Source organism: Lycium ferocissimum, unplaced genomic scaffold, assembly GCF_029784015.1.
Source record: "Lycium ferocissimum isolate CSIRO_LF1 unplaced genomic scaffold, AGI_CSIRO_Lferr_CH_V1 ctg518, whole genome shotgun sequence".
Lineage (NCBI taxonomy): Eukaryota > Viridiplantae > Streptophyta > Magnoliopsida > Solanales > Solanaceae > Lycium > Lycium ferocissimum.
This window is the reverse complement of record NW_026725896.1, coordinates 290,097-304,224: the sequence shown is the minus strand read 5'-3', so window position 1 is coordinate 304,224 and position 14,128 is coordinate 290,097. Positions and strand designations below refer to the sequence as shown.

The following is a 14,128-nucleotide window of genomic DNA, read 5'->3' as shown; positions in this document are numbered from 1 at the left end:
GCAAATAATATTTTGATAACAAGAAATTTGTAATAACAAAGATTGTTGTGATGTTCTGTTATTAACTTTGCTTTCTTCTTAAAAAATTTATTTATTAAAAAAAGAATTCTAGACCTTTATTTATTATCTATGGTTAACCTAACCGAGATGAGTATAAACACCTGGTGCGGGTAAGTTTTACCCTTCCCTCTTCCTCAAAAGGGGCTTTGGTTCCATTTTTTTTTTTTTAGAGAGAGAGAGATGGGGGTTGATGGGTCAGGGGAGGGATTGTGATATGGCAATTTGAAGTTTCATTATGCTGAAAGTTGTTTTCACTAATATATAAGTTGTTTTGATGTAATTGTGTAATCGCTTGTTTTGATTTAATAAACTGGTTATATTTATGAATTGTTTTGGGTGGTTTTGCTCTTTTTTAGAAATTGGAGATATAAATCATATTTCAGAAAAAGTACATTCAAACAACCAAATATTATTTGAAAAAACTATAACCAAACACAACTTCAACTCCAACTTCAAAAATTCCAAATAAAGTGATTTTTTTTTTTTTTTGTGGTTTCTATGGTCAAACGCCTACTAAAATCATGAGTTCAAAGTTTGAACTTCAGACATACTATTTGTTGTAAGTTCAGTGGATATTTATATATAAATTTCTATCACGTATCATAAGTATTAGGTTCAGATGAACCTGATACTATAAGGTTGCATCTGAACGAACCCGAAATCCGTTTAATTTTATTTAACAACAAATCAGGTAAGTTATGAGGAAAAAAATGTTAGCTACGGGCTATTCAACGCTAAATTAGGGATGAATTTGTAGCTAATTGTTCCCCTTTTTTTCCGATGAATGTTAAGTCTAGTCTTTTCTTTTACGTACCTTTTTTCCTTCTCTCCCTCTCCAAACTCAATTTAAACTTATTGAGTTTTCCAAGCAAAAAGGGGGGAAAAAACACACACACAAGGAAAAAAATGTTAGCTACGGGCTTTAATCCTCAACGCTAAATTGTGTTACGCATGTTGTAGCTAATTGTTCCCAACTTTTTTCTTTTGTCAATGTTAAGATTTTTTCTAGTCTTTTCTTGCTACAAATACGAATCATTTTTTTTAATTAGCTTATTCCTTTCTAGTTAGTCTCTTGTGAATTAATCAGGATTAACATTGTCCTAATGGATGTAAATCTAGATTACCAAACTCAATAATCTCAAACTTATTGTTTAGAAAATTGTTTTTGACCAAAATAAGCAATTTAAACCAATTCACCAAAATAATACGTTTTTAATTTTTTTTATAACTAGCATAAACGTATTCTCGAGTAACGTATTAGAAAAAAACACACACAAAGGAAAAAGGTATTATGCCTAATACGTTGAAGAAAACAAGATTCTTTAATCCTCATGTAAACCGTAAAATTGTGTTACGCATGTTGTGTGATTGATGGTGGTTTACAACGTATATAGAATTCTTTTGTCATTACTTTAAGATTTTTCGTTGGATGCTCAAAATTCAAGTCAAATATGTTGTAATATGTTAAAAATCATCGTTTTAATTTATTTTAATTTTAATAATAGCTTATTCTCCCAGTCTTCTAATTGATGGTTGCTTTGTATTGCCTAAATTAATCTTGCCAAAATGATTGTTAGAATTCAACGCTATCAGGATTAACATTGTCCATAATGGATGTAAATCTAGATTACCAAGTGAGGCGTTTGAGAAAATTCAATAATCTCAATCTACACATGCAAGGAAAAAAGGTTACATGGGCGTCTAATATTCTTGTTTAGAAAATTGCATCAGATGTACATATTGTGTGAAGTATATCATTAGTATATACTACATATTAAAATCTCTTCAAATTAATAATTAATATATCGATTATGAAACTATATCTAAAATTGTTGATCAAGTATAAAAAACACAGGCAAGAAACATAGAAATAGTTTTAGAAACAAACGATGGGACAAGAATATTCAAGTGGGTTGTAGGGACCAGCAAAAATAGAAAGAAAAAAAAAAGGAGGTGAAATAGAGGTCGTAATTCAACAACCCATTTGCAACTAAAATTAAGCAGAATCTAATATTATATTATAGCAACTAGTAGTCTAACACCTATGTTTTGGAAGTATAAGCAAAAGACCGCACGCTTGGTTGAATTGAATTTAGCTTGAATCCATTGGTTTTCTGTTCTTATAATTCCACCTTTGAGATGTTGAAAATTGTACAAGTCTTGTACTTCTATATTCCACTGTAAAATGGATGTGGACGACATAATAATTTTGTTAAGCTAGTTCATGAATGTTGAATGTGAACACACGTAGAAAATTAAAACAATTCCATGTACGTAACCATATGTTTTATGAGCCCATTGAGTGAGGTTCAATTCAATGAATGCTCACCAACTACTTATATGTGGGGCTTAGGCCCCTGACTGACTAGTCTTGGTTCCTGGTGCATGCTAAATTAGTATTTAAAAAAAAAAAAAGTCTTCGTCTGGACCTAGGTTTAGTTCATTATTTACATTTTTTTTATTTCACCGTCATTAGTTCATGACCTCAGACTATATGACGCATAGCTATTACTGTAGCAACTACCACCGCATCCTCCAATTTGAAATTCTTTTTACCATTCGGTTAGTGGCAGAGTTAAAAATTTATATAAGGAAATTTTACACAATATTAGAATATTATATCTACAATTTGAATATGTGACCTAAAATATTTTTGGACCTTCTTTGGCGCTTGATCCCTAGCATGTAGTAGTATATATTAAGGGAATTTACAATTCATATGTAATCTAGAATTTTTATTTTATTTTATTTGTGCAAAGCAATTTTTTAATGGGGGGAATTTAATTTGAACCCCCTAATTTGGCTGGTGTTTAAATTTCGATGATCCATTAATTTGAATTTACGTTGTGTACATTTAATAAAGATGGTCAAACATTTCTTATCAAAATAATTTCTTTTTTCCAGCTTAAACTTCAGACCTTTAATTCCAATAATCCCTGCAAGGTTTTATCTTTCACTCCATTCTAAATTGAAATTGTGCTCTTCATATTTATATATTTACTAGTTTTCGGACATGTGTGTTGCACGTGTATGCTATGCTAATCAGTATAAACTTCTTAAAACAATAGAAATAATATTAGAATAAGTGTTTGGTGATTAGTTACACAAAGTTTGAAAGAGAGGAACGAATGTTGATCGAGACTGATAAATGTTGAGTGTATATGATCGATATTTATTGTTATTGCAAAGCACAATCTAGAAGAAATGCTATCGAATGAAGATGAAAGGATACCTCAAGAAGAAAGAAACAATTCCTTAACAATTTTAATTTCTTTTCTATTATTGAAATCATGAAATTGGACTGGATAGATTTAAAAGTTTTTACCAATATGATCGTTTGGCTTGATTGTCTTAGTTTTAGATATAAATTTACAAAATTAAAAATTAAATTAGTCATACAAAAACTCCAAAATTAACAATATATATGTATATCGTGCCATCAACAGTAAACACCTTTGATAAATATAAAGCAATGAAATATTAAATCTGGTTAATCAGATCAACTTGGTATGTTAGATTATCGAAAAGAAAATTTTTCATAACTATCTAGCTAATAAAATAAGTGGGTTCTTTCAGGTGTGATAATAAATAGATTAACATAATACACCCTGAAAAGATACTTTTTACCATCTTAATGCGTTTAAATTGTCTATAGAGACTAAAATACAATATCTAAAATTAAGTATCTTACTAATTAGTTCCTATCAATTAGAATCACAAAATTCCCTAAAAGTTTTTGAATTTTATTCTCGACTTCTTCTTCCCCCACCAGTCCGTTCACCGTTTTTCAGATCCTTCGCTCTCTTTAATTTGTTGACTTTAGCTCAAAAAATTCTCCTCTCGTCATCGTATTCGTCTTAATTCCTAAACGTAATGAAAAATTATCAATTCTAATCCAATACAATGGGTTATATATCATGTAAATAATACTATATTATTGTTATATATAAACTATATTTATATAAAATATTGTTATGTATATATTGAGCCGACCAAATCAATCAATGCAAAAGATACGAATATTAAAAGAACGGAAAATGAATGAAGAAATTCTCGCATCCACTCAATTTCAAAAGAAAACCAAATTAACAAAACAAACTGTGTAATATAAAACAAAATATGAAAGTTAGAAATACAAGCAATGGACAAAAAGAGCAAAAGAGAACCAAAAGTAAGTGTAAAATGAAGGGTAAGCAACTTAAAAGAAACTCATAATGCGCTTAATCTATATATAATATAAAGTTAGGCGTAGGCAATTGATGTGTGCACCTCTCTGCCACAATTTTATTTATCTTTTTTGTCAATTTTTTGACATTTTACCTCATTTTTCTAATTAAAAATGAAATATAATCATGAAAAAAAAAAACTAATTCAATACAAGCATTAAAAGGTTACTTATTGCAATTAGATCCTCAATGTTCAATTCTTTAATCATGGAGAAAAAGGAACGCATACCGTCTCCATTTTGGGGCAATACTGATAAGGCCTTTTCTTCCAATTTTTTAGTATAATAGCTCTCATTAATTACTGCCTTAACTTGACCAACTCAACACTATTCTAATATGCATAATTAACCTGATGAATATGAAGAAAAGAAACGGCAAATATCAAAACATAAGCTTTTAATTACAATAATTATAATAAATCCATCAAACATGTGGCAGAGATTATGGAGGAGAAGAAGAGTTGTGCAAGTTAAGGAGGTTGGCTATATATCAGCTTGTAAAATTGTTGTGTCTCGGCTGTAGCATCTAAGGAAATTCTCAACACCCAGCAACAATGACTTCAAACTTTCTTTTGTTTTCGCATGTTGATTTAATTAAATATATATCTTATGATCTTACTCCAAAGATCCAACACCATCTTCTCCATATTTTTACAGCTTCATTGGTGGTTTTTTTGCAGCCATGAAAACAGAACAAAAATTATCAGGTATCGCTTTTTTCCTTCATATTTATTTCCTTCTTGGGGTTCAATTGGATATGTATTTAAGTTATGTATTCCGATAGAATAAGAAATTTTGCATATTCGATTATTTTTACATGTTATATCGTGTAATTTATTTTATTTTCAAGATTACCAAATCTTATATGATCACTACTAAAAACAGGAAAATCGAAGGTCAAAACCAACGAAGCAAAACCGAATTTGAAAATATCGGAAAAGAATGGTTTGGAAGATAAACCGACGGACTCCGTCAAAAAATCCTAAACTCCAGCGTAACGTCCGTCTTTGGTCGGTGTCTTTTTCAAGACCGGAGGAGATCCTTGGGAGTGGACGTGGTTTAAACTGAGGGAGACCATCGGTTGTCTAAATATATAAATTCCGGTTTATATGATAAAAAATATATTTATAATACAATGATTTTTTAGTATAATATGTTTATATAGGCGGGGGTTGTGTAACTGTATGTTCTTGAATGAATACTAATAAGTTGATGTCGACTTCTTTCCTGCAGTCTTCATGGACTAAAGTGGTAGTACGAAGACGATTGACTATGAGGAATAAATGGGAGGAACTTCATTCAGATCGCATATTCGATGGTAAGATTTTCACATTCATTTGAAACTTTTGATGTCAATTAAGTAATTTACATTTCTCGATTTAAATTTAATGAAATAAACATTAATTTCAGGTTTGTTGATTTTTATTGATGAAATAAATCAATAGTAACGGGCAGAGGAGAAAGAAGAGGAATTGTTGCTTTATGTATATGGGGTTATAATGTTTTTTATGTTAGTTATACCAGGAGCTAGGTCAAACAAAATAAATATCACATAGAATATAAAATTGTATAATGACATGGGTAATTAGTCAAAAATTTAAGAAAATATAATAAATGAGATTGATAATGACGAAGGAAAAATAAACATAGCATATAATAGGAGGAGAAAATGTCGATTCTTCAAAATTGGGAAAGGTATTTGATTTTAAAGCAAAATTAGAGAGGAAAAATATTTTTTACCCATAATTTAAGGGATTTGTTTTTCTTTTTGGATAGATCTAATTATGTAAGATGATAAAATGTCAAACATTTTTTTTTTTTTTTGAAAAAAGTGATAATAATAATAAAACGGATTAACACTTAAAAAGACTATTTTATAGTATATTCAATTTTCGAATATAGTAAATTAGTTTGTAAAGGTAATGAGATATTTCATGACCGCGCGAAGCGCGATTACATTTACTAGTTATAAAGGAAAGCTAAGTAAAGAAACTAACATGAAAATAAAGTACTTTTGTTGCAGAAAGTGCAGAGTAAACAAAGCATTGAGCATTTTAATGAAAAAAAACATATAAAGATTTTGACAATGCAATTTGAAGTGTTGGTTTGGGTTTATAGAATGTAAAAGAATGTGAAAAGTTATTTGACTGATGGAGGGAAAATACATAAAAATCCCCCCAACGTATACTCGGATTAATTATGACGCACCCAACCTTTGCGGGCGACTTATTACCCCGCTGGCCTTATTTTTTCTGTATTTTTGTACCCTTTTTCGGCCATTTTTGTGTCAACCAGAAGCAGCAGCGCGTGAGGGTATAGAAACTACTTAAAATCCAACCAAATACACCTCAAATCTCAACCAAACAGCCCCAAATTTTAGGTTTCGAATTCCTCTCGACGTTTCAGTTCTTTTGAGATATTACCCATTCAAATCGAAATTCGTTTGTGGCAACCCGAAACTTCGAACTCGAAGCTTCAATGGAGCTCGTCAATGGCGGACTGCTTTGCTTTGAATTTTTCACCTTTCCATGGTTATTACGTTCTCTAGCTTCGACGTCCTTCTCCAATAGGTTCAATCCAACAAATCAATCCAAAAAACACTAGCTCACCTTTCTGGCTTCTTCAAAATTTCAACAATGGAGGTTTTCAAAACTTTATCACTTCCAAGATTCTCTAATCAGTCAATAAAATGAGTTTTAGCTCCAATCTATCATGACAAGCTGATTTCAACAACACATGGGCAACACCCAGATTTCAATCCGCAGCTTTCGGACAATGAAGAAACCAGCAATGGTGGTTCATGTTTTCAAGCCCACATTCAGTTTTCAAATCTCAAAGTTCACTTAGGTTCAGCTCAAATTCATACTTCAAACAATAACTCCCAATCTAAATCACAAAAATCAAATAGATTTGCATAGATCTAAATCACGTTTTCAACAATTTTTTTTTTGAACTTTTAGATCTGTTCGTGACTAATATAAACTCAAACAATGACACACTACTTCAAGAAAATCACCAACAACAGTGGTTTCTATTTTTAGATATTCTAATTTTTTTTTTTTTTTTTTTTTTTTGTAGTAATCAATCCAAGAAGACCTGAGCAAACTGAAGAAAAAAAATGATGAAGAAGAAGACTGGGCGCGTGTATCACACCTAACAATAAAAAAGTGGGGGTCGTGTAAAAATGGCCAAAAAAGGGTATAAAAGTACAGAAAAAATAAGGCCAGGGCGGTAATAGGTCGCCCGCAAAGATTGGGTGCGTCATAATTAATCCGAGTATACGTTGGGGGGTTTTTTATGTATTTTCCCACTGATGGAAGGTGAAAGAAAGGACAAACTGATGGAAGCTAAAGAACCAGAAAATTAAAAACACTGATAACTCATACTAATTGTGTAGTAAATACATACTGATACGGTTGTCTTTGATGTAAAAAACTGAGGGATTTCTTTTTCTGGCTCAAGGGCATATGAACTTTGAAGGGTATTTTCGTATTTCGAATTTCAACTACTTCCCACTTTTAGTAATATATGATTTGTTCGCACAGTATGGTACTATGAGAATTGAGGGGAGAAAAACCAATTATTACAATTATATTTTTTATTTTTGTCTCCACTTGAACATTACGAACATTAATATATACCTGTACAAGAAAACGGAAAGTTCAGACATGTCACCATGTCTGTGATATATCTACGTTATCCATTAGACTATCCATATTTTCCAATAAATATTATTGGTCTACATTAGTAATTTGTATTTTTGATGACATGTTTAGAATGATTTTCTTGATATCTACACCAAGTCACCAACCGCGATGTTTTTCAATGCGAAGTAAAAAAGAATAGATACATGAAAGAGGAGTAATTTAAAAACCAGTTAAGAGGTTACGGGATAATCCCACAGGTTTTGACAAGTCAATTGCATAAAATATTTGAAAAGATAAGTAATCTTTGTTAGAAAGTGAAAATGATGGAGAAGTGAAATAAATAAAAGCAAAGCAAATGTGAAACAAGTGGAAGCCAAGTCAATGTCCAAGTCAATTTTAGAGTTGAAATTTGAAAAAATTGATTAGTAATCATATACATATAGTTAAGCTCTTTAATCTGGCCCTAATCCATTCTCTAGCTTGAATTGGATAACTCACGGAAACACGTCAAATAGATTAATCTTGTTACCACTAACCCCACATAGTTAAATGAGTTAATTTGTCCTTATCTTAATTTGTTTTTCTGACTTCATTCCCAGCTATGGTTGAAGCACAAATTTGACACGATGATTACCGTTCATTGCACCTAATCTCATTTAATTTTTCACTTTCTGCATAACGTAGAAATCAAGTTAATCCCTATGAATCCACTGTTTTTATAAACATATTTCTAACAATAAAACCTTGTGCTTTTTTAATGAATACCACTAATTGTATTTTGCTCAATTTCCAATCAGTCACTTCTATACTCGGACTGTGCAAATAGCTTTTGCATTTGACTTATATACACTGACAGTAAAAGTTTTACAATGTCATATCAGATAAAAAATATCTATGAGCAATCCTTCTATAAGTGAGATCTATAATTTTGACAATATAAGGTCATCTATTACAAATTTACAATATGCAAAAATGGATGATGGTACAAAAATCTTATACTTAATGTTTGTGTCTATAAGTTAAACTCGTTTTTACGCTGTTACGGTAACTAAAAGGTAACTATATATAAGTACCGTTCATATTTAGTCTAGAAAATAAAGCATATAAATCATTACAACATGTGTAAATAAACAGATAGTAACATTGAGAATATTATTACTAAAAGAAGAAAAAAAAGAGAGAAATTCATAAGAGCAAAACCTTGCACTTTTTATGAAAGGCACCAAAAATAACTAATTTCAATCTATCTTGGAAAAGTCTTCTCGTATGAAATGCATTGACAATTTTCTGGGATTCTTAATTTCCCCCGCCACCTCCACATCATTCTCAAGTAAATTCAACATTTGCTGATATTCCATCCTGCCGTCCATGTATTATGAATTTTCTCTATCTAGAAAATTAAAGAGATAAGGGTCAAAAACACACCCCAGTTATTACTTTTTTTAAGTTTCATACCTAAACTGTTAAAAGGTTGAGAAAACTCTCTAAACTATCACTATGTAGTTTGCAAAACACAAACACACCTGAACTAAATGTGTGAACTCACTCTCCAAAAGGCAAGTGAAGCTGAAATTTTCTCAAAAAAATTGTCTACATGGCATAAGTAATGCTATGGTGACACCTACATGGAAATTAAAAAATAATTTTTTTTATAAAAAAATGTATATTTCTTTTAAAAAAAAACTGCATCATTTTTTTTTAAAAAAAATCAGCATTTAAAAAAAAAATATATGAAAAAAATAATAATGTTTGTAAAAAAATATAAAAAAATTTAGAAAATCAGAAAAAAAGATGATTTAAAATATCAAAAAGTTGATTTAAAAAAAAAACGTGAGAACTAAATAATCAGTTTTCTTATTATTATTTAAAAAAAAAAAAACTTTTCCATTTTTTAAACTTTTTTTTTATTTTCTATAATTTTTTATTTTTTTTACAAAAATTATTATTTTTCAGTTTGTTTTTTAAAACCAATAGTTTTTTTTTTTTTAAATTTCCATGTAGGTGTCATTGTGCCATTATTTATCCACGTGGACAACGCTTGGCAACATTTTTATATAAATGGAGAGTGTAGATCACATGTCATTCAAGAATAATTTGAGGTGTGTTTTGTAAACTAGATAGTGATAATTTAGGTAGTTTTCTCAACATTCTGACAGTTTAGGTATGAAAATTAAAAAAAAGTGATTGTTGGGGTGTGTTTTTTATCCTTATCTCAAAATTAAATGTTCATATATGAAAATTTCATTTTCTTCACCAGCCATATAATTAAGTATAGGTTTTATTGATCCACATAACATTGTGAAGCAAGATCAATTATAATCAACTGATAGTTAAAAAGAAACAAATAATTCGTCTAGCTTTCAAACTTCAGATGGAGAAGATTTTACTTTCCTCCCTTTTTTAAAAACAATTGAATTATTTTTTGTCAAACAAGTTTTAACTAAATCTAGAACTTATCAAATTATTCATATCTGTTTCTTCATCCAAAGAAGATTTAAATAATCTCCTTCCCACTGTCGTGAAATACACATACAGAACGCGTATTGTACAAATGAATTGGTGAATTAGTATGCCTATTTGTTTTATGTGATTTTTTTTTTTTTAAATGGTAAGTCACAAAGTTCAGACCTTGCCAGTGGATTAAATAATATAGGAGATAGCGTGGAAAATGCTATTGGAAACGTGACAAGAAAGCACAGCCCACATTACCCTACTTAAATAAATAAATAAACAGTACAATACTATAGCTTTTAATTAGTAAACAAGTAAGTCGGCTGACGTGACAAATATAGATAGGAAGATTGAATCAAAATTTTACCTATTTATTAATGAAGACTATTATCTTATCCTCCATCCCCTGCCCATACCATATGAATTAATTAGTCACTAAAATAAAAAAAATCTTTCCATCTGTTTTGTCTTATGCAATGTGTTTCTTTCTTATTTCCTTGGTGTGCTTGACTTTGACTAGTACAAAGAAATTCAACAAATGATATGGGCCGACAAGAAAAAAGCAAACTCACTAAATTACTTTTAATTTTTTCCTGAATATACCAATATTACGTCCCGTCATCAGTTGTTGCTGTTATTATTATTAAACGTTTTTCACAACTATAAATAAGCTGGGGCAAAGCTCCAGCTTCCAACTCTCAATTACAAACATTTTTATTCTCTTCTCTTCTCTACATTTTCTCCCTATAAGTTGTTTCTGAGTTAAGTAGAAATCATCTACGAAGAAAATTAAAGCAATGGAATTCACCAGTTTAGTTGATACTTCATTGGATCTGAATTATAGACCTCTTCGAGTTCCTGATGAAGTACCGGTATGTGGAGATAAACAAATTTACAATATTTGATCATGCATGAAGTCTCCCCAATGTATATATGGTTTAATTTGGATATTTGCTAATTCATTCCTTTTGCTTTCAGAAACAAGAAGTTGAGAGTAATTTCATTGGGCTTGGAAGAGATCTCAAGCCAATCAAGGATGAGGTTTGTAAAATCTTCTTCTTCTTAATTCTTTCATCTATTCGTTGACAGAAGTGGATTCAGAATATGAAGTTTCTAGGTTTCTATATCGACATCAAGTTAATAATATAATAATATCTAAGTTAAGTTTGTTTAGAGTCGAATATTTATAAATATTTCAGTAGATTTAAGTTATTGGGTTCACCTGAACCTGTAACCATACATCTACATCCGCTAATGTTAATGAGTGGTACAAATCATGAATTCTTCCTGTCCTATTAATTTTCTGATTAATTTTTGCCTTTTGTTTTGTGTGGTCTATCTCCAGGCTGGTGATTTATTAGAGGAACTAAATCGAGTTAGTGCTGAAAACAAGAAACTGACGGAGATGCTAACAGTTATGTGCCAGAATTACAATACACTGAGGAACCAGTTGACGGAGTATATGAGCAAGCAGAATAGTGGTGGTGATGATGCTAGCGCTGGATCAAAAAAGAGAAAAAGTGAAAGCACATCCAGCCCTAACCATAACAATAATGAAACTATGAAATCAGTTCAAGCACTACACTCAGAGAGCAGCTCAAGTGATGAAGATTCATCTCCAAAGAAACCAAGAGAAGAACACATCAAAACTAATACTTCTAGAGTTTATGTGAGAACTGAAGCATCTGATACTTCTCTTGTAAGTTTTCCCAACACTGAAATTGATTAGTTCTTGATCAATTGTTCGCTACTAAAAAACAGAAATTAGCAACAGACAAATTCAGTAGTTAAACAGAAAAATCTATCGCTAATCTTATTTAGCACGGATAAGAGACAGATTAGCTATGAGCTATTTAGTGACGAAGCTCATAGCTAATGTCAGTTTTTCTTTTGTAGTGTTATTTATTTAAGTTGTATTTCAATTCGTAATGAGAAAACTAAAGGCAATGTTAATGTTATTGCAGATAGTGAAGGATGGATATCAGTGGAGGAAATATGGTCAGAAAGTAACAAGAGACAACCCCTCTCCAAGAGCTTATTTCAAGTGCTCTTATGCTCCTACCTGCCCCGTCAAAAAGAAGGTACTTTCAATTTCAGATCCCAATTAAAATGTTTACGCATTCTGAATGATAAATTTCATGAATTGATTAGGTCCAATACGTTAAATTGAAAAGCAAAAATGATCTCAATAGAATATTTAGGATCTATATGAAAAACTTAATCTTTGAATTGTTAATTCATTCTTCCTGACAGTTAAACTAAGAATTATAGCTATGTCACTCTCTAGAAGATGTTAGGAAATACATCAAATATCCCAAGTCTTTTTCGGCTGGGAAACAACTCAATAAGTAAGAGTAATTAAATAATTGGCTTGCCCGACCTTCCTTGAAGTTTCGTAGTTGTACACTAGCTGCAGCTTTCAGATATTTTATGGATTGTATAAAATTTGGTGGCCCAACTCCAGAACGAGTTTTGTAGGTTCGAATGTAGTAACTGATGGAAGAATATAAGCATTGAATTTATATGAATCCAACGTTTTCCACACGGAGCATAAGACTATATGTGAAATATTAAACATAATTGTTTTTTTTTTTTAATTTTTTTTACATATTATGAACTCATAACTTTAAAAATATAACTTTACAAGAACCTGAAAAATTAACCCTTCAAAACAATATTTTGTATCCGCCTCTAGGTTTAACTAAACATTAATTTCAACTTGAACTACGCTTACATATGAAAAATATTTAAAATGACTTCAACTTGAACGACGTGTACATATATTTAAATGACTTTCGATCTGAAATACGTGTATATATGGAAAAAAAAAAAAAACACTTAAAGTATATACATAGAATACGATTAAGCTAATTCTAAATTCAGGAACTCTACATCTCGAATCTTTCTTTTTTCCAACTGTATCATTCTTATTTCTAACAATGGGCAATGTGGTTTTATTTTGTCAGGTGCAAAGAAGTGTAGAAGATCAATCGATTCTAGTAGCAACATATGAAGGAGAACACAACCATTCTAAAATGGATGCTGCAGGCCCCGTTACAACTTCCCCATCTAGCCGTTTAAACGCAAAAGGTACTATTGGGAATACTACTTCAATGCCATGCTCCACGACTCTCATCAACAACTCAGGACCAACCCTAACTCTTGATCTGGCAGAACCAAAAGCATTACAAAATGACCAAAAGAAAGTGAATAGTACTACAAGTACTAGTACCCCAATTGGTCATAAGCGCAAATCACCTGGAAGTGATCATCATCAAAATAGACCAGAGTTTCAACATTTCTTGATAGAACAAATGGCTTCTTCATTGACCAAAGATCCAAGTTTTCAAGCAGCCTTAGCTGCCGCCATTTCGGGAAAATTCTTACAAAATAATCAGACGGATAAATAAACCAAACTATATTATAAATGAGTTGTTCAATGTTTTTCAAGTTGATACATTGAAAAGTTCCAGAGAAAGACAGCCACCCCGCATCCACTAGGATATGTTGTAGTAAAATGTAAATACTGTTATTGTATTTTTAAGAATAGTAGGTTGGACTTGGAAGTGCACGTGGAATGGGATATTGATGGATGGGCTAATTTTCCATGGCAGCCTAAATTGGTTAGGTCTCAATTTGCGCTTGTTGAGTCTCGCAAAATCGAGACTTTGGTGCCCTTAATTGTTGAATTTGGTTGAAATTTGCTGAAATAAGATTTAAAAATAGATTTCTGGTCCGTGCGTGC

The 14,128-nt window shown here is 30.9% G+C and overlaps 1 protein-coding gene and 1 long non-coding RNA gene across 2 annotated transcripts; both read left to right on the top strand.

Moving 5' to 3' along the window:
* Positions 1-4,372: 4,372 nt before the first annotated feature.
* LOC132044748 (uncharacterized) lies at positions 4,373-6,103 on the top strand. Its single transcript, XR_009412251.1, has 3 exons — positions 4,373-4,992; positions 5,171-5,603; positions 5,696-6,103. It is a non-coding gene; the product is annotated as an uncharacterized LOC132044748 (long non-coding RNA).
* Positions 6,104-11,072: 4,969 nt separating this feature from the next.
* Positions 11,073-14,119, top strand: LOC132044759 (probable WRKY transcription factor 40). The gene is made up of 5 exons (XM_059435265.1): positions 11,073-11,255; positions 11,362-11,424; positions 11,729-12,082; positions 12,348-12,464; positions 13,350-14,119. The coding sequence occupies exons 1-5, from the start codon at positions 11,181-11,183 to the stop codon at positions 13,791-13,793; spliced, it is 1,053 nt and encodes a 350-aa protein (XP_059291248.1). The 5' UTR covers positions 11,073-11,180; the 3' UTR covers positions 13,794-14,119.
* Positions 14,120-14,128: the final 9 nt, after the last annotated feature.

Bases quoted from the DNA above. Each gene is read 5' to 3' on its own strand.
- LOC132044759 (XM_059435265.1), top strand. From the start codon at position 11,181: ATGGAATTCACCAGTTTAGTTGATACTTCATTGGATCTGAATTATAGA. The intron at 11,256-11,361 runs GTATGTGGAGAT...TTTTGCTTTCAG, and splicing joins GAGTTCCTGATGAAGTACCG to AAACAAGAAGTTGAGAGTAA. The intron at 12,083-12,347 runs GTAAGTTTTCCC...ATGTTATTGCAG, and splicing joins AAGCATCTGATACTTCTCTT to ATAGTGAAGGATGGATATCA.